This window comes from Glycine max, chromosome 14, assembly GCF_000004515.6.
Source record: "Glycine max cultivar Williams 82 chromosome 14, Glycine_max_v4.0, whole genome shotgun sequence".
Lineage (NCBI taxonomy): Eukaryota > Viridiplantae > Streptophyta > Magnoliopsida > Fabales > Fabaceae > Glycine > Glycine max.
The window spans coordinates 12,195,475-12,215,996 of record NC_038250.2 but is presented as its reverse complement, the minus strand read 5'-3'; the positions used below and the strand labels follow the sequence as shown (position 1 = coordinate 12,215,996).

The following is a 20,522-nucleotide window of genomic DNA, read 5'->3' as shown; positions in this document are numbered from 1 at the left end:
CATCCCTACAAATATAGACACTTTAGATAATGTTTTGAGTAATAGAAAAATACTTAAATAATAAAAAAAATTATTTAAAGTATTTTCAGAACAAAAAATAAAAAAAAATATTTTACAAAGATTAAAATAATTTTTTTACAGAGACAAAATTAAAAAAAAAAACTAAATTGCAAAGACTGAAAATATTTTTAAACCTTAAAATTATTACAATATTTCACCATAAACAATAATTTTTAGAAAATCTGACATGTAAAGAAAAAACAATGTTAAGAAAATTGTGATTGTGAAGCCTCAGCGAAGTTTCTTGATTTTGCTGTTTGATTGGATGCTCAAAACCTTAATAAAAGAGAAAAAGAAAGCAACATTGAAAGAGGGAAAATAAACAAAGTGTAAATTTGACGTTTTCTAGTATGATTGGTCGGCCATGGGAATAATCAAATTAAGGAATACCCATTTGTTATCTTAAAAGGTTAATGTTGACTTGTCCTTTAGTCTCTTTTAAGATTTCACCAATAGAAACAGAATCACAAGGCAAGAACCAAGTCGTGTTAATTTCCATTCATATCATTGGTTTCATTTCCCTTCATTTTTATTCTTCTCTTTGTTTCTTTTTCCAACTAGCTACTGGTCCAGCTGTTTATTACATTTCACCCTTCTTTATATTATTTGTTGGAAACTGAAATCAGGAAGAAGAAAAAAATTGATCTCAGACCTGTTAGTGTTAGATTTAGATTCCAATCATGTCTACCAGATAGAAGTCAAAGAACAAATTTTTGGAGGATTTTCTTTCATGCTGATTGAAAATCTGAAATCTTTGCTGTGAAGGGTGATTCAAAGGTGTGATAATGGAGGAGGAAAATCAGGAAGATCCATGTAGTGAATCTATGGAGGAAGATGAATCCAAAAGGGGGGTTTGGGACTGTTTTTGCATCCCAATAAATTGGTTTAGCATGCTTTCTAGGGAAATGCATTGGAGCTTTGTGTTTGGGGTGGTGGTTGTTTATGGAATAAGCCAGGGACTTGGTGGAGCTCTTGCTGAAGTTGGGACTAAGTATTACATGAAAGATGTTCAGAAGGTGCAGCCATCTGAGGCACAGATTTATAAAGGAATCACATCCATTCCTTGGATTGTGAAGCCTCTTTGGGGTCTTCTCACTGATGTTCTCCCATTTTTCGGGTATCGCAGGAGACCTTACTTCATTTTTGCTGGTATGCGATACATTGTGCACATCTTTGATCTTCCTAAGTTCAGATGGGTTCATATATTTCAACTCAATTATTGTTTTAGGTGGGAAATTTTGTAATTTGTTAAATATTGTGCAGCTCTATTTTCCCTTGTACTCTTTATTTCTGTATGTTTTCCACTTTTCCTGGATCTTTATGTATTGAAAGAACTTAAATGGATGCTAAACTGTTAATGCTGTAGCTTGTAAGCACGGTATACAGAGTGGAAGCTCAGCAGTGGTAGATTTCTCTAGTTGGCTAGGAATATGGTCAAAATATTCCTTATAATGTTTGGACAATCCTCCCTCTTTGAGCTAATTTTAAGATTCAGTTAGGCTTAACCCATTTTGAATAGACTTTTTGGGTCTGAAAAGTGAATTGGTGAGGGACTGAGGGGTGAGCATTGCCCAAGTTTTTTTTTTAATATTTAGGTCATATCTCTACTAAATCCAAGCTTTAGATTCTCTAAAGTCAATAATGGTGAAGTCAGTAATATTAACCAATATCAACCATTGATTTTCTTATCAATGATTGAAATTATTCACTTTGCTCTATAAAGTGAGCTACTCACTATTGGATCCTATAAACTACATTTAAGCCATATGTCTTCTAAGGTGGGTTTCCAACATACTTCTGGCTACGGACTATGGCCTTCGAGTGTGTCCAACAATGGATTTAGGATAGGCTCTAATACTAACATTTTAAAATTTGGGCTTGAGGTCTAACTCCATAATACAAAACTGACATGTAAGATGATGATTGTCTAAGTCTTATTATAAGGACAACATTGGTCAATCTTTAGTTGATGTGAGACTAAAAGGCTGCAATTAAGGCAGTCCAAAGAGGCTGCAATTTGGTCGTATCATATCTTTAGTCAATATGAGACTAAACACACTCCCTTGAGACTGCAATTAAGGCAGACCAAAGAAACTGCAATTAAAGCAAGCTATTATAGTTCTGGGGTTGGTATATTTGTATGCTGAAACTTATGAGATAATGTCTTAAAACTGGGCCACTATCTCCTTTTAATTGCTAAGACTTAATGGAATATTGGTCAGTGACTCAGTGCACTTGATAGAGTTTTCTTTCTGACATTGACTACATTACTTCTATAATATAAGCATTAGCATCAGTGGATAAACTGCTTCTCATCATATGAAGCTATCAATGCATGACAGGCTCTTCCTTTTGAGAATCTTAGAATTTCAGCTTTAGGACCAAGATTTATCCTACAAAATTGACTTGTAAGATAAGGATTGTCTAAACCATATAGAATTACATTGGTCATATTTATCTTTAGATGATGTAAGATCTCAAAACACCCTTTCAGACCTAGGACTATACATTTGGATCATGGACAAATGCAGGCGGCCCAATAACAATACCCCTTTAATACCATCTTAAAATTTCGGCTTATGTCCTAACTAAACCCCATTAAATTGGCTTATAAAGTGAGGACTGCTCAAACTTATAAGGAGTAAGGACTTGCCCAATAACAAGATTCCCTTGTGTTAGGAATAGACATCTAAAGCGTGAACAAATATAGGTGACCCAATAACGGATAACAAATCTAGAATAGGTTTTAATACCATCTTAGAAATTGGGTTTAGGGTCTAACTTAATCCAACAAAATCGACTTTTAAGATAAAAATTGCCTAAGCCTTATAAGGACTATATTAACAGTTTACACACGTGTATTTTCCCCCAGATTACATTACATGAGAGCTTATAGCTTATTATGAAAAGCTTTACCATGAAGCTTATTGAAATATATAGGTTAGAGGATCTTATTAGTCGCAAGCCACTTTCGTATGCTTAACCAACTACCTGCTTAAGGGTTTATATGATAGGATTAGTCCAAATAAGCTCCGTAAAAGTTCTTTCAAATGCTAGCTAAGTAACTACTTCTTGACATATTGTACTCTTAGCAAGGGATGGAACTTGGACATGAAGCAATCTTTAGGTAAATGTTTTTTACTTTTACTTTGGTACAATGTTATCAAGCATGAATATAATTAGCTTTTCTTGAAGCAATCTTTAGGTAAATGTTTTTTACTTTTACTTTGGTACAATGTTATCAAGCATGAATATAATTAGCTTTTCTTCCAACAACCTTTGAAGGATTACAACCAAGAATCTTTGCCTTTTATGAGTTTCTTATTGATGATTAACTTTGTATTTTATCACATAATAATGATGCCTACAAGTAAGTGTTAGTGAAGAGCTTCAGAAATTGCTTCATTAACATAGTTTGACTTTTTGCTCCTCTTTGACGGTTACAGGTTTCATAGGAGTGATTGCCATGCTTTTGTTATCTTTGCATGAAAACCTGCATCTTGTGTTGGCCCTTTTGGCATTAACAGCTGGGAGTGCTGGGGGGGCAATAGCAGATGTGACCATTGATGCCTGTGTGGCACAGAACAGTATCTCTCAACCCTCACTTGCTGCTGACATGCAAAGTTTATGTGCCTTCAGTTTATCTGTTGGATCACTAATTGGTTACTTCATTAGTGGTATCTTTGTTCACTTTCTAGGCCCTATGGTTAGCCTTTGAAAACTATTTCCCCTAAAACATGCAAAATTTTCCTTGTCTTTTATGTGCTTCATTACTCGTACTTTACTAAGAGAGCATTTTTCCTCAAAGGGGGTGTTTGGTCTGATGACTATCCCAGCTGGACTTGTAATTTCGGTTGGTTTTCTGCTTTATGAGCCTCGTATGCACAACACATCTTACACACAGGTATAACTAGCTTCTGTCATTTCCATGGTCCTAATACACGCATAATCTGATTTTCCATGTTGTGTCTCCAGGTGAAACAAAATTTTATTGATGCTGGCAAGGCTATGTGGACTACATTGAGGAGTGAAGATGTATGGGGGCCTTGTTTATACATGTATTTATCCCTTGCATTGAGTTTGGATATTCGTGAAGGAATGTTTTATTGGTATACAGACTCAAAGGGTGGACCATCTTTCTCTCAGGTAGTATTTGGTTTGATATATTGATCAATGTTATTGTTGGATATTTGGATAAACTTCTTCGTAAGTAATTATAGGAATAAAAAAATAAGAAGGAAAATGAATCAAGTTTTGCCTTCTCTCTAAGCTAAAATTTGCTTATGCATAAGTTAAAATCAACTTTTTGGGAAACTAAATGATTTTAACTTTTCCAAAAAGCTAATTTTAACTTATGACAGAAGCTTGTTCATTTTTCTTTTTTATTCTCTTCTCTTATAAAGATTCATGAAGAAACTTATCCAAACAAGACCTTAATTGGAGATTTAGTAGATTTTATCTTCCCTTTTACGTGGGTTTCATGACTCCTTCCTATCTGATGTGTAAAAGTAGCATTCTTGTCAATGTGACAATATTCCCTCGTGTCTAGGTGAGGAGAGGCAATACCAATGCAGATGGGATCCATTTTATAATCCCACCTAAGTAGAAATTCTTATTACAGCAAGTGGAAATATTTTCCTCCACTCATTTAATGCAAGACAAAAAGGCACTTGATTTCTAATTCAACATCATAATTATGCACTTGTTTTTGCTTCCAATAATGAGGTGAAGGAAGAATTCCTCCTACTCCACCACTAAATCCGACTTTCTCTCCACCCACCTTAGCATGAGATGAACTCTAGTGTTGGAGAGGAGGGGAAGAACACACACTCTAGAGAGAAAATGAGAGGAATGAAAGAAAAAATCTTATTGATCACACAATCACTTGTGTTCACTGTGTTATACATAGGTATTTATACACAAGTCACTTATATCAAATAGCATAACAGAAACTATTGAGTTAACCACTCTAACAACTAGTGTTAACCACTTATCGGTAAAACTATACTAACTATATACCTAACAAAGCTAATCACTAAACACACATGAGTTAACACTTTGAATTATTCCGCAGTATCTGGTACACAACATGGTTATTTTCCATATAAGAGAGCATAAAAAACAAAAAAGTTAGCCAAAAATCTCTTCTTTAAGTAACACATAGGTTTGTTTCCCTGTTATGTATGTACCCTAGATTTCTTTTTTCATATCTGATTATAATTGTTAACCTGATAGGATAAATGAGTTATTGAATCTTTGTGGTTATTTGTAGCATTATTCTACCATGCTGAATTAAATTTCCTTAATGTAATATTACTCTTCATCAAGGGAGATCTCAGGTTAAATAATATTTTTAAAACTTGAGTTTTTAATCATGCTGAATGGTGTCATGTGATTCATGTAGCGATTGTAGCCAACATCATATAGTTGGATAAGACTTTGTTGTTATAATGTAATATTACTCTAATTATATAATAGTCATAAATGCCAATAACCTCTATGTTCCATTTTTCTTACACAGGAGAGTGTTGGTTTTATATTTTCAATTAGTTCTGTGGGGGCTCTTTTAGGTGCAATACTATACCAGTATGCTCTAAAGGATTATGCATTCAGGAACTTGCTATTCTGGACTCAGTTGATTTATGGCTTGTCAGGGATGCTTGATCTGATTCTGGTCTCGAGATTGAACCTTAAGTTTGGCATACCAGATTATTTCTTTGTTGTGATTGTTGAAAGCATAGCTAAAATGACTAATAGGCTCAAGTGGATGCCTATGCTTGTGCTTAGCTCAAAGCTTTGTCCCTCAGGTATTGAAGGCACTTTTTTTGCTCTCCTAATGTCAATTGATAATGTTGGACTTCTCTCAGCATCATGGGGTGGTGGCTTTGTTCTCCACATGCTCAGGATCACAAGAACAAAGTTTGATAACATTTGGTTGGCGATTTTGATCCGCAACATTTTAAGGATTGCTCCACTTTGGCTCCTGTTTTTGGTGCCTAGAGCTGACCGCAGCTCTTCAATTCTTCCATGTAAAAGCATGAATTCAGAGGTGGCTATCGACCCTTCAGACACCAAAAATGTTGAATTGGTGTCCCTTGTACACAGTGTTGATGGTAAATAGTGGAATGAAAAGACATTCTTTTGGATTCTCAATTCCAAATACACGAAATTACCAAGCCAGTGTAGAATTAAACGTGCAATTTGTTTGGATTTAATGTGGAAAAAAAATAAGATGATTTTGAGAGGACAGATCTGTGTAGCTTATGTAGTTTGAGGGTGAAGGGACATCCAAGCAAGAGGGATTCCCTAATGAATATTAATCGGTGGTGGGATATTTATGTAAAGTAAGCCCTTGGTATATCTTTATGCGTCGATCTCAATAATTTTGGTTAGGAAACAAAACTGAAAATCAAATTTTATAGATATTTGTTATTTTTGGATTTAATGATCAATTGATTGATATTTTTATTAAGTCTCTTAGAGGACTTCAGGTTGAAACTATATGTAACTAGCTTGTTACATACAATATATATTCTTCAGTTTGATGAGGATGTCAGAATTAGTGATAAAATCTCGAATTAGTAACTGATTATATAATTTAACAAAATTATCAAATTAAATAATAACAGGTAATTTCACCAAAATAATATTAATAGTAACATGCTAATGTCTTTTGATAACAAACTTGAATGAATGTCTTCATGACATTAGTGTGAAGTAATGATTATCTTTATTAGGTTTCTCATTTCAATTTTTTTTTATAAGACTCGAATTTAAGATTTTTGTTAAAAAAAGTTGATTTCAATTCTACTCATACTAATGATATGGTGATTTACAACTAATGATACGGTGATTGGTAAATGGATGTTTTTACATTAAACTAGTCTTTTGCCCATGCAGACGTTCGGACTCATTTCTATTTGAATATTATCAACACATGTGCAAAGTTCAATAACGATATTTATTTGTATGATAATAATGTTGAGCTATGTTTAGAAAAAAAAATAGCATAAAGTAAGAATACAAACAAACCTGATGTTATTGTAGATTCTTGGATGGTGTTGATGTAGCAATGAAAGAAAGACTACACAATAAAAAGAGGTAAATGAGTTCATTAGATTTTTGGATACAATTATTGATCATTTGATAATCAGAAGTATGACGATAGTATTATATACAGCAATATTCACGTGATAAGTAGATATTTTAAATCAATTTACTTTATTGGAGGTGATATAATAACAAACATCCAATAGTTGCTTTGGTCATGACGTCATGTGATGCTGCAACCTAAAGAAATAAATGTAATATATATTGAAATTTTGTAAATTAAATATTGACTTGTTGGAAATGATATCTAATGTATAATGATAATCTTTTCCATATATTAACGAACAAACAATTATTAAAAAAACACACGCATGACAAGTCCCATGACGTCAACATGAAAAATAATATGTTTGTCCCGTGAGTCATCCATATTTATTGTTGATCATATAATGATAATCTTTTTTACTCCCCATGATAATCTTTTGTACCTCAACAAACATTTAGTCTATTAATCCATATATATACTCTAATAATCTACTTAATATATTAAGTGGTAACCTTTTACGGTTTCCGTTCCTCAACATATATTGCTTATCAGTATAATGATAATTTTTTCATATATTCACACACAAACAATTATAAAAAAGAAATGTATGAAAGGTCCCATGACGTCAACATGGAAAGTAATATATTTGTCCCGTGGGTCATCCATATTTATCGCTGATCATATAATGATAATCTTTTTCACTTTCCATGATAATCTTTTGCACCTTAGCAAACATTTAGTCTATTAATCCTTATATATACTCTAATAATCTACTTAGTATATTAAGTGCTAACCTTTTAGTGTGTCATCTATATTAATTACATTTTTTAATTTAAAAAAAAAATAAAAAAGTGTATAAATGTAAAAAACTGCCACGTAAACCGATATTGATGTTGACATTTTTTGGCGGAAGAATGCGTTAACCACATAACTAAAGCATGTTTGGTACCATTTCAAAATGTATAAATTACTTTACGGTATTAGTGTGTGAGTCATTTTATTTTTTTTATACTATAACTTACTTTATCATGTCTATTGTCTTTACTATCTTTTTTTAAATCTCTATACTCACTACTAGAAAAATGGTATTTTACGACACGAACACTACAATGGTTGCTGGGAAAACGTCTTAGAAAGTTGTGCGGTGGTTTTTTTTGTAATTATTCGAACAATAATAGGATTTTACGACATTAAATCTAAGACGGTTATTTAAAACCGCCTTAGAATGTTATGTACAATTAATTTTACGACGGGTTTAAAAAAAAACCGTCTTAATTGGTTTGGATTAAAACAAATCCTTTCGCGTTGAACCTCACCTCTTTTCCCTTTCGTGCTGAACCTCACCTCTTTCCCCTTTCGCGCTTAAACCTTGGTTGTAGCTTCTAACCCTAGTTTCAACACCTGTTGGTTGAAGCACCTCTTGCCCTTTCGCGCTGAAACCTCAATGCCTCTAAGTTTTTCTTCAAACCTAGTCGCGGCCACGACAAAGTGTGTAGTGTAACATCAGCGCCTCTAGGTTTTTCTTCTAACCCACGGTCATCCCTTTCGCGCTGAAAGCTCAGCACCTGTAGGTTAAAGCACCTCTTGCCCTTTCTTCAAACCTCACCCCTGCTTGATTCTATTCCACAACCTCTTCGTTCCTTCTGACGACTTCAACCTTCCCAGCAAGGCTTTCGCAGGGCTTTCGATCCAACGTCGGGAGGGTTCCATCAGTCGGGTTGATTTCATCATTCGTAAGTTGGGGGAGTCCAACCGTGGACAACGACAAGCAGCTGCGACCTCCAACCTTACCTGCAAGTGGGGTAAAGTCACTGCCTTTTCAGCGCTACTCGATTTTATATTTCCAAAATAAATCTTTCTATATTATTGTTTGCAAAAATTCCCTATATTCACAGTCTCTACTATTTTTTTATAGAAAATATCTACTTTTTTTCTGATATAGTTTATGTACCTTACTGCTTCTTTGTCAACCTGCTCATGATTTCAAGTATCTTCGTGTTCGTGTTCGTGTACATTCATTGGTGTTTATCAATCGATTCATGACTTGTTCTGAGCATTATGAGGCCAAAAGATTAAATACATGTACACCTCGACTTAAAGACGATCAAGGATGCAGTATCAAAGAATACTTTTTATATTCTGCTAATTTTTTTTATTATATATTGATTCTATTACAAATTTCGCTTCTGAATCAAGGATTTCCAGCAGGGCGTTCGATCCAACATCGGCAACAAAGACATTGGTCTGACTTCAAAGAAAGCAGGTTAGTGAGTTAATTACTTACTTAGGTAGGTTAAGCTTGTGTTATTCGATGATGTGATTGTCCTTTTTCTTGTTTGAGAAGATGTGACTGCCTTGTTTCCTTTTGTAATGTAGTCTCTACTTGTAGTGACCATCTGTTATCCTATGTCTGAATAGTTAGCTAATAAAATTAAAAGTTGCTAGATGGTGGATGCCATTCTTCCCAACATATGATGCCTTTTTGCCTTATAATAACTAAGAAAAACTAATTTCTTTTGTCAATGGACCTAAAGTTTGAGGTTTAGTTTAGTTGCTTTATTCTTAGATCCGTCCTGATGGGATTAATACTATGTAGTCTGGTGAAATGAGACTTACTATGACTGACAAGATTAGGGGCTGTAGTGTCTAAAATTCATAGATCAGAATAAAATTGAAGCTTACCTAAATCAATGAAGCTAAATGGTTTGGTGAGTGGATGCCTCACAAAGAAAGGAAGTGACTTAGCTTAGACAAAGACAAAAAGCTAATAACCTCCCTATTTACCATCTGACATTTGATTCTCAAACCCCACCCCACCTCTCAAAATAAATCTGAAATTTATTAAGTTGACTTTGTTCAATGAATTCACTCAGCTGCTTCTTTAGCTTAATAACCTCCTGTTCCAGAAATAAGCAAGCAATTCAGGTTAACTTAAGCTCTAGGATAATAACAATGTTATCTAGTCCAGAGTTTAGATTACCTTGTCTTGAGACTCGAGAGTAACAAATTTAACTTTCTCTGGAATCTCCTCCCATTGCTGATCATCAATTATTAGTGACTGCATTAAGGAAATTTAATTAAAGATGAGCAACCAAGATCATTTGATTTTATTCCACAGAATTACTAAATTTCTGCTTGTACTCCATGGCTTGTGCTTCTGCATGCAAATTTAGCTCTGAAATATGAGGTTTCATTTGTCAAATCTGTCAAACAGCCTACCAAAAAGATTAATCTTTATCTGTTACGACAAACTTCAATCCAAGAGACATGATTAGCAATGTTTTAAAAATCCTACCTCTGCATCCTTTCTTGCTAACTCCCTCCTAAGAAGTTGTATGTGATTTAGGGCTTCATTGAGGCTTTTCTCTTTTTCATCCAAAAATGTACTGGAATTGATGTATAAAAACTAACTTAAATTTGGTTGATGATTGTCGTAGTTTGTTTAATTCAATGAGAACTGTTTATCAAATTGAGCCCACATCCAAGCATTATGCTTCCTTCATCAGTGTTTTTGGGTTATTGGGGTCTTCTGCAAGAAGCACTAGAAACTATCAATAACATGCCTTTCCAGCCTTCTGCTCTTGTTTGGCGCGCTTTGCTTGATGGTTGTAGATTGCATAAGAATGCGTTGATTGGAAAATGGGCTGCTCAGAATATTCTGTCCCTAGAACCTAAAGATCCTTCAACATTTATACTTGTTTCAAATTTGTATTCTGCTTCTGGGATGGGACCGCTCTGAAATGGTCAGGGAGGATATGAGAGAAAAGGGGTTTTGCAAACACCCAGCTCAAAGTTGGATCATTTGTGAGAAGAAAATAAATACATTTTATCCGAGAGATGGATCACATCCACAGGAGAAAGATATACACAGAGGTTTGGAAATTATGATCTTGGAGTGCCTAAAAATTGGATATGAACCTGACACGAGCTTTGTTCTCCATGAAGTAGAGGAGTATCACAAGAAAAATTTTCTATTCCATCACAGTGCTAAATTGGCAGCAACTTATGGGATGCTGATGACCAAGCCTGGAAAACCCATTCGGATTGTAAAGTTTCCTTCTTTGTGGGGACTGCCATTCATTCCTAAAATATGCATCTATTGTCACAAAGAGGGATATATTTCTGAGAGATTCTTCTGGATTTCATTGTTTCTCCAATGGCCAGTGCTCGTGTAAAGACTGCTGGTGAAACACTAGTTCATCCAACTGGTCACCATCATTCATGTCATGATGTTTGCTGAATAGTTTTTTTTTAAGTTATAGGATAGCAATGTTATATGAGAGTAGAATTAAAGATTTTATGTAGATGTTACTACCAATTTTTTGGGACCAATCAAGTGGAAGGAAGATGCTTCTTACAAATGCTTTTGTAAAAAAATTTAGGAATTAAAACTGCACAGCCTCGTCAGAACAAAGATGTATTTTCTTTGTTTACTGAAAACCTTCACCGTGTATGATCTGTCACAATTAGGTATTTAGTTTATATATACCAACTCAGCTGGGTATTTTGTTGGGGTTTCGACTTTTGAAAATTTTACTCCAACTGCATGAATTTTTAATGGTCAGATAACTTTTTTTAATTCATTTAATTAATGTTCTGTGTTGTGTCATACAGACTAATATAAACTAAATGTAGCATAATCTAAATTCCTCCTTATCAAGCTACATAATTTACCAACCTATTTTTTTAATATCCATTTTGTATCAAAAAGACTGTTGAGCTAGAACTCTTTTGTCCAAATGGTTACATGCTTCCATCACAATATTCCATCCAGTAAGTCAGTAATCACACTCGATTTACGTAAATTCAGGCTTCTTTTTCTTTCCCAACTCTAACATTGTGCTTCCTTTTTAGATTTTGCACACATGCTTTATCATTGTTGTTATTGTGTGTTCATTTTATACAAGTTTGCCTCTGTTGCCCCTGCTTAAGACGCTTTTAACATTTTTTTTTTCCAGTTTGTTCTCTGAACCCAATATTCTGAGCTTTAAGATCCTCTTTAGCTTTTAGCTTTTTGGGTTTATGATGATGACAAGGGTCGTTGTTAAGTTGTGAAGTCTGTTGTGCCCAATGCACAAAAATTAATTGTTTTGATTTCTTTAAATTTGCATCTAATATTGTCTATTTGACTTTCACATATTGGAACTCCAATCTGCATTCCTTCCAGAGAGTTCATTGATATTGGTCGTGTTGCCTCCATTGAGAATAACCATCTACCTGTTGATTATGCAAGGAAGGGGCAGAAAGTAGCCATTAAGGTATGTTCTTGGACTATAGTAAAACTATTAACTTCCGGGTTTTTCTACTTGTTTTTCTTTCACTAATTTCTTGGTACATCATCAAGAAATGAGTTTTCCATATTTTGACAGAGTCCTATCATTTCCCTGCCATGCATATACAACACTTTAATTTGCCAAAATATAATATGAGACTTTACAATTGAGAAGTAATTTATCCATAGCTTAAAAGCTGCAGAACACAGAAAACAACTTGTCGTTTTGTGCTAAAAAAATCTCTTTTATATGTAAGCTAGTTCACCTATGTTAGAACTTAGAAGTCTATCTGAGATTGCCTTCCAAATAAAAGCTACGATTTTCAATGGGACCAGTAACTTATAGGAGAAATTTTTGTATTTTGGAGAAGACATGCTTAGGAAATAAAATTAAAAAGAATATAAATTCTTACATTTTTTAAAAAAGATTGAAGAGGCTAAGGTTATCGTTCATTACTCACGGCCCTGAGAACCACCACTTTGACCAATCTGTTTGGACAGCTTTCCTTTGAATGAATGAGATTGTATGCCGACTTTGTAGTGTGTGTATATATATACCCCCCCCCCCCCCCCCCCCAAAGCACATCACTACCATCAAATTGTTTTTCACAATTTATGTAACTTAGGCAATAAAATTTTATATAATAAAAATTAATATATAGATGATCACATGGAGATCTTTAAGAGACACTTATTTCTGTTTTTCATACAAAATATTAATTATTATTTATTTTTTATTCTATTCGTGAAGTAATGATAATTTTTTTAAAATAAAATATATACTATCATATATTTTTAGAGCCTTTTTTCTTTGTTTTTTTATCTTTTAAAAGTAATATAAATAAATAAATTAAATGAATTTATTAGTATTTTATATTAAATTATTTTTATTATAATTAATTTAAGAATTTGTCTCCTCTTTCATGTTTTTCTTTAATTTACTATCTTTGCTTGGACAGAAAACAAAGAAGATATATTATATACGGGGCACCCCGGGCTACAAAAGCTTTTTTATCCAAAAATCCTACCTCTGCATCTTTTTTTGGCTTGGATTAGTATCATTTGTTTTTGTAGTTGACATTAGGAGTGCAAGGCAAATACTTGTAATAGGTTCTGCTATAAGCCCCATTCTGGGGTGGACCAAACAGTTGGCTGAATTCAAATACAGCAGATTTGTAATCTCAATCCTGTACCTTTTAGTACCTCTGGTACTCATTTAATATACATATATATTTATTTTGGCTAACCAAAAAAAAAATTTGTTTCTGTAGTCTCCTTTGTTTCCAATTAAAATTTTTACTATAAGAGTAAAAAAAGGACACTAGCATGGCTTAATTGTTCAAAATAAGTATTAATCAAGTAAAAAGGCATCCATCCATATGAATTTATGGAACAATAAACCTCTCTCCATTTTAACAGAATAATATTTAACAAACCATTTTTAATGTCCTTATCATTCAACAAGATATTGTCTTGATTCAAAGAAACTTGTCCTTCAGGTTTCATCTCATTGAGTGTTGCATCCCCGCCAACAAAGATTTCCTTACTATCATCGTTTGAGGTATGTATGTGATTCTCACACTTATGTGCTTAAGTATGTGATTCTCACACTTATGGGAACAAACTTTTGGGTCAAATTTTTTTTGTCTGATAAGCATGGTGTTTTGATATATAGTTTGGGTGTTAATTACTATTCTAAATATATTTGCATATAGCTTTTAGCTAGCAGTCACAATCGTTTTGAAAATATTAGCCTAAAAGTTCAATTTGCGTTAAAGGAACAATGCTAATAATTACTATTCTAAATAGATTTGCATATAGCTTTTAGCTAGCAGTCACAATCATTTTGAAAATATTAGCCTAAAAGTTCAAATATTTGGTGGGTTTGAAGTTGAAGTCGCATGGCCAGCCTCTTCTTTACTTTCTTGATTATCATATGAAGGAGGAGTACCTTCTTTTTCTTCCTCTGGATTTGATTCTGTTTCTTGTGATGGTTCTTTGGGTGGTTCTTGTTCAGTTGGTTGTGTTTCTTTCTTAGGGACTTTCCCCGGAATCGTTGGAATTGTAATGATGACAGTTTTGCCATCAAACTTCCCCTTAATTTTGTTGATGTCACAAAATTCTGGAACTTGATATAATGCATTGAAACGTGCCCTCCTATTGTTTCCAAGTGATCTTTCACCGTAAACTCTCACCCTTCCAAAATCGTACTCAGTTTTAGCTCCAATATGCTCTCTTGCAAAACCTGTACATAGGAATATCATGAGAAACAACATGCATATGGTTATAGAAAGGAAAATGGACAACTTACACTCCAAAAATGAGGCATTGGGTAGAAGGAAGGAAGAAAGATAAAAATGATAAAGAAAGAGAGAAAATAATAGATGTGAGGAGAAATTAATAGATAATTAAGGAAGAAAAATGAAGCTGAAACGAGATCAAAGAGAAAAAAGATACATATGATAATAACTAGTACAAAAAATGCTTTGACAAACATAACTCATACACAAACCATAATAATCCAAGAAAAAAGGACTAACAAACAGAAAAATCATTGACAATACTTCCAATGTCCCATTTACCAAATTCCTACCAATTACTAACAAAGCATTAAACTTTGTTATAAAATAATACATTACATTCCTTTGGAATGATAAAACTAAAGAATTCCATAGAATTGCAGAGATAATAATGTTTGTAGAAACCCCATTAGCCCAAAAAACAAAAAATACAAAATTTCAGTTTTTCTAACACCATTCTTGATAACTCAAATCATAACTCAAATTTCAGCCAGAACCTAAAGGTGTTTTTAGCTTGACGATAATGACACCCTACTAGCATAACCTCACTCTTAGCTAACGAACAAAATATGTCACCATGTTCCATACTTGTTCATTTGGTGTTTTTAGCTAACGAACACCAAATGAAATAGACAAATATAAAATATGAAAGAAAATTAAAAGACGCACTCTTTTGAGGTTCTAGCTTTTCCCCTGATTATTTATATAAAAGAAAAACAAAATGAGCAAAAATGAAAGAATAATATATAAAAAAAAAAAGAAAGATTCTAGGAAACAAAAGGGGCAGAGTAAATATGAAGGTACAGTGAAGAAAAAGTGATTTTTATTACCGGGAAAACGAGAGGGCGCATTTCTGGAAGGATAAGGTCTTTGTGTGGTTTATGTAAGTGATTTAGTAATAATTGAGATACTTACCCTTCAACATATTGAAGAAGCTCTTTCTGTTTTGGTGCAACTGCATCTCGATTCTTATCCTATACTATCAGTTCAAACTCATCTATACCAGCTTCCAGCTTATTAAGTAGTTCAACTCCATGTTCTTTCTTTGATTCAGCTAAACCAGATACAATTAAAGTCTTCCCTTGAAATACAACATAAAAAAACTTGGGAAATTTTAAAAAACTATATACATCCAAATAGTAATTTCATGATAAGGGGTCTTAAATCTTTTATATATTAGATGACCCAAAAATGAAGAAAAAGAATTACATTTACTTATACAGTTTCGGTGGAATCAATCCATGTTGATAGAAAATATCTTATGTTGCAGCCATAGTTATAGCAGCATTATCAAATAGAAGAACACTGAAGCTATCAACAGAAAGCCAAAGTACAAAAAATAACCCCCCAAAAAATATATTAGTAGAGTCTTATTCACTAAATCAATGCCCTGAAGAAAAAGAATGCCAAATTGTAAAGCAACTTATTATACCCTAGGTCATGCAAAGCATAGGAAAGGGATTTTGGGCCACAAAAGTGAATGTCGGCTTGGTAGCTGAACAAGTTAGGAAGGCCAAGTCAGAATCAACACTCTAAGGTGTATTTGAAGCTATTAAAAAGAAGCATGTAAATTAAAAAAATAAAATGGTAGTACAGGATTCTAGTAATCACAAACTTCTTAGGCGACTAAATGTCTCAGAGGACACTTTTATCTTTTCTGAGTTACAAAATAAAGATGCCAATGAATTCCAGACAGAAATTTCAAGAAGCTTCCCCTGACTTATCATGTTCTCCAACCACATAACTGCTTCATATTGCCTACCCAAGAAGCAAAGACCCCTAATGAGTGAATTGTAATTGTTGGTACAAGGCCAATATGATTTAATTGACATTTTCTCCAAAAGTTGGCTTGCCTCAAGATACCTTCTCTCACCACAAAGCATTTCCAGCAAAATGCTGTGAGTATCTCTGTCGCCTGTGCAACCGACCTTGCTAGACATCTTGTTCAAGCTCTCGAGTATGGTTGTGGAATTTCCAACATTGCATAGGTTTTTCAAGAGAATATTGTACATTTTAGCAGTGGGTAGACAATTGACTTTCACCATGTCCTCCTCAATTACCTTGATTGCTTCATCCACTTTACTAACCTTGCACAATGCAGCTACTTTTGCCTCAAAGATAGAATGTGTTGGTTTAAAGCCTCTGACTTGCATTTCAATGATGACTTTATCAGCTTCATCTATCTTACCCTCGCTGTACAGATCAACAACCATGGCATTATAACTAGCCAAACTAGGAACTGAGCCCTTGATCAAAGCTTCGTGAATTATGCGTTTAGCATTTTCTATATCTTTACCATCTGAGAGGTGGCCAAGATCAAGTTGGCTATAGCATCACGTTGGAGCCTTCAGTCTTTTCCTCAAAATTTTACCCAGAATTTCTTCAGCTTCTTCAAATTTTCCAGCATCACATAAAGCATCCAAAAGAGTTCTATAGACCACAATATCCTCACCATTTCCTTTCTGTGAGATCCTCCAAAACATTGAATACAACAAATGGGTGGCCTCATGCAACCTCCTGTCTTGGCACAATCCCTTCATCAAAATTGCATAATTGTCCCTATTAGGGTAGCAACTTTGATAATCCATCTCTTGGAATAATTGCAATGCCAGATCAGAGCGACTCTTTTGACAAAGAGCATACATAAGCAAGTTCAATGCTCGAACCAAAGACCTCACTTCCCAACCACAAGAGCTCTCCACAAAAAGCCGGTGTGCAATTTCAAGCCGGTTCTCCTTGACCATTATCTGCAACATGGTGTTGAAGGATTCTGTCCAATTCACACAGTTAAACCGAGGAATACTCTTATACAGAGAGATTGCTTCATCCACCAGCCCGGCATTCACATATGTCTTGATAACAGACACAAAAACAGAATCTTTGCTTTCACATGAATCCTCTTTCATTTGCTCAATCACATCCCTCATCTCATTGAGTCTCCCTGATGTTCCAAGGATGCTGATCATGGTGGCATAAACAGGACCATTGTGGTAGTAATTGGGGTACCTGGATTTGAGTCTCTTCCAATTGTAATTATTTTTTTATCTGCTTCCAATTGTAAGTATAATTTTTTTATCAGCAAAAAGGTTATTAATATAACTGGTACCTAAATCAGTGGTACCTAAATCATAATCATGTTTCAGTACAGATCAAAGGTAAAGCCTAAGGTTAATGGATATGATCTTCGTACCAAACAGTAAGTACAAATACTGCATAACCCTAGCAAACCCGAAATTGCATCAGCGCCCCACATATATACCTCCAGTAAATACAGATGGAGATAGCAAATAATTAGATAACTAGATTATTACTCATGCATCCTTGGTAGTAGTTGACAAGACACAATCACAATGTTAGCTGGATTTATTAGAAAAGTATATATATTTTACTCTTCCCTCCCCATTTTGATTTTTGAGACCTATTGGAATAAAATTACATTTTTAAACTTGCAAATTGTTACAAGCTTTGCTATGATGCAGGTGTTACTGTTAAGGCGTGTGGCGGTTGTTAAGGATAGCAATATAGTTGATACTCTTTCATTTAGCATACTGTCATCTCATTGAGTGTTGCATCCCCGCCAACAAAGATTTCCTTACTATCATCGTTCGAGGTATGTATGTGATTCTCACACTTATGTGCTTAAGTATTATAGGCAATGGTTGACATGTTACTATTCTTTAGTAGTACATTGTAATTCATTGAGTGAGCCATAGTTCCCTGTTTGAGATTGAATACAACGATTAATACGGACAGTTTGGATTAATTGTTGTATTCAATCTTGAATTGTCCGTTTGGACAATTTGGGAAGACAAATTGTTTTTACTTCATTTTGACTTATAAGTTAAGTATGTTGTGTTATTTTTTACTAAATTTCAAACAATGCATCTTGCTTTGTTCTCTGGGTGCATACATGATAGGCGTGAATTGATGTCACCGCTTTCATGTTGTGTACTTGGAGACCAAAGCGAAATGCTGCCGAAATTTTGTCAAAATTAACATAACTGTCTTAACTTGTTTGTTTGAATGAAGTAAAAAATTGTCTTTCCGAATGGGGTAGGGTCATACCTTTTTATGAAAAAGAGAGGTTGACATGCATATCGGTTAATGTGCGGGCTATGGCAGAACACCATAATGGATCGAAGTTGGATGACAAGACCACGCATAAGTGACGAGTATGACAATGGAGTTGAAGATTTCTTGCAATTTGCCAAACATAATGCAGCACCCATTGGTGGACTATACTTATGTCCATGTGTTAATTGTTTGAATGGACGACGACAATATTTGGATGACATTAGAACACATCTTATATGTGATGGTATCAGTCCAAATTATACGAAATGGATTTGGCATGGTGAATTACCACAAATGTCATCAAGCCCTCTGACTGCTCCAGTTGACGAAGAAGTTGGTGATCATATAGAAGACATGCTACGTGATCTTGGACAAGAGGGTTTTAGGCAAGCACATTCACCTTACTATGAAAGCTTGGATACTGATTCTACGACTCCATTGTATATGGGATGCACAAAGTACACACGGTTATCAGCGGTCTTAGGTTTGGTGAATTTGAAAGCAAGATTTGGGTGGAGTGATAAAAGTTTCAACGAATCACTTTTGTTATTGAAGAATATGCTTCCTGTAGATAACACATTACCCAAGAACCATTACAAGGCAAAGAAGATATTATGCCCTGTGGGTATGGAATACCACAAAATACATGCGTGCCCTAATGATTGTATTTCGTATAGACATCAATTTGCTGAAAAACGCAGCTGCCCTACATGTGGAGCGTCACGTTACAAAGTGAAGTCTGATGAAAGCAGTGTTGATGGAAGCACATACAAAGATTGTCCATCAAAAGTGTGTTGGTATCTTCCAGTAATACCAAGGTTTAAGCGATTGTTTGCTAATGCACAAGACGCAAAAAACCTAACATGGCATGTTGATGGGAGGATTAAAGATGGATTGCTCCGTCATCCTGCTGATTCTCCTCAATGGAAGTCAATTGATGAGTTGTATTCGAAATTTGGACAAGATCCCAGAAACCTAAGGGTTGGTCTCACCTCCGATGGAATGAATACTTTTGGGAACTTGAGCTGCAACCACAGTTCCTGACCTGTTTTGCTGATGATTTACAACCTTCCTCCTTGGTTGTGCATCAAACGGAAGTACATAATGATGTGTATGATGATAGCCGGTCCCAGACAGCCAGGAAATGACACTGATGTGTATCTTGCTCCGTTGATTGAAAAAAAAAACTTCGTACCCCATTGCCCAGAGGCTCTTCGCTATGCGAAGGTATTGAAGACCTCAGGAAATTGTGGGTAGAAGGGGTTGATGTGTATGATAGGAATGCTCAGGAGACATTCAGGTTGCGTGTAATGATTTTTTGCACCATTAACGACTTTCCAGCATATGGGAATTTGAGTTGATATACCATCAAAGGCCACCACGCATGTCCTATATGTGAGAAAGACACAAGTTACATCCAATTAAAGCATGGAAAGAAGACAGTGTATACAAGACATCGAAGATTTTTAAAAGATTTTCACCCATACAGGCGAATGAAGAAGGCATTTAATGGCACATCTGAGTTTGACAGTGCACCGATTCCTTTGTCAGGTCATGAAGTTTTTGATCGGGTGAAGAACATCATCACTATATATGGGAAGACACAAAAAAAGGATGGGCCCCACAACCAGCTTTGGAAGAAAAAGTCTATATTTTTTTATCTGCCTTACTGGTGTGATTTAGATGTGAGACATTGTTTAGATGTTATGCATGTTGAAAA

General features: G+C 34.5%; 3 protein-coding genes and 1 pseudogene across 3 annotated transcripts; 2 read left to right on the top strand and 2 right to left on the bottom strand.

Annotated features, from left to right (window-relative positions):
- Window positions 1–378: 378 nt before the first annotated feature.
- Window positions 379–6,505, top strand: LOC100805820 (probable folate-biopterin transporter 2). The gene is made up of 5 exons (XM_003544543.5): window positions 379–1,209; window positions 3,507–3,766; window positions 3,869–3,964; window positions 4,036–4,206; window positions 5,582–6,505. Exons 1-5 carry the CDS (start codon window positions 846–848, stop codon window positions 6,179–6,181), a joined length of 1,491 nt encoding a protein of 496 aa, XP_003544591.2. The 5' UTR covers window positions 379–845; the 3' UTR covers window positions 6,182–6,505.
- Window positions 6,506–8,774: 2,269 nt separating this feature from the next.
- On the bottom strand, window positions 8,775–15,689 carry LOC121173431 (inactive protein RESTRICTED TEV MOVEMENT 2-like). The gene is made up of 6 exons (XM_041009025.1): window positions 15,644–15,689; window positions 14,380–14,673; window positions 10,720–10,820; window positions 10,137–10,214; window positions 10,008–10,053; window positions 8,775–8,947 (listed from the first exon to the last, which is right to left on the bottom strand). Exons 1-6 carry the CDS (start codon window positions 15,687–15,689, stop codon window positions 8,775–8,777), a joined length of 738 nt encoding a protein of 245 aa, XP_040864959.1.
- Window positions 15,690–16,270: 581 nt separating this feature from the next.
- LOC106794128 (pentatricopeptide repeat-containing protein At1g05600-like) lies at window positions 16,271–17,709 on the bottom strand (annotated as a pseudogene).
- Window positions 17,710–18,859: 1,150 nt separating this feature from the next.
- On the top strand, window positions 18,860–19,846 carry LOC100796439 (uncharacterized). Its single transcript, XM_006596607.1, has one exon. It carries the CDS (start codon window positions 18,860–18,862, stop codon window positions 19,844–19,846), a length of 987 nt encoding a protein of 328 aa, XP_006596670.1.
- The last annotated feature ends 676 nt before the right edge of the window (window positions 19,847–20,522 follow it).

What these genes read in the sequence shown, in the direction of transcription:
- LOC121173431 (XM_041009025.1), bottom strand. Translation starts at nt 15,689, where the DNA reads ATGCAGTTGCACCAAAACAGAAAGAGCTTCTTCAATATGTTGAAGG. An exon ending in CTCTCGAGTCTCAAGACAAG is followed by an intron (nt 10,054 to 10,136) that starts GTAATCTAAACT and finishes TTTCTGGAACAG; the next exon opens with GAGGTTATTAAGCTAAAGAA. An exon ending in GAGTGAATTCATTGAACAAA is followed by an intron (nt 8,948 to 10,007) that starts GTCAACTTAATA and finishes CCCCACTTGCAG; the next exon opens with GTAAGGTTGGAGGTCGCAGC.
- LOC100805820 (XM_003544543.5), top strand. Translation starts at nt 846, where the DNA reads ATGGAGGAGGAAAATCAGGAAGATCCATGTAGTGAATCTATGGAGGAA. An exon ending in TTCACTTTCTAGGCCCTATG is followed by an intron (nt 3,767 to 3,868) that starts GTTAGCCTTTGA and finishes TTTTCCTCAAAG; the next exon opens with GGGGTGTTTGGTCTGATGAC. An exon ending in ACAACACATCTTACACACAG is followed by an intron (nt 3,965 to 4,035) that starts GTATAACTAGCT and finishes TTGTGTCTCCAG; the next exon opens with GTGAAACAAAATTTTATTGA.
- LOC100796439 (XM_006596607.1), top strand. Translation starts at nt 18,860, where the DNA reads ATGGATCGAAGTTGGATGACAAGACCACGCATAAGTGACGAGTATGAC.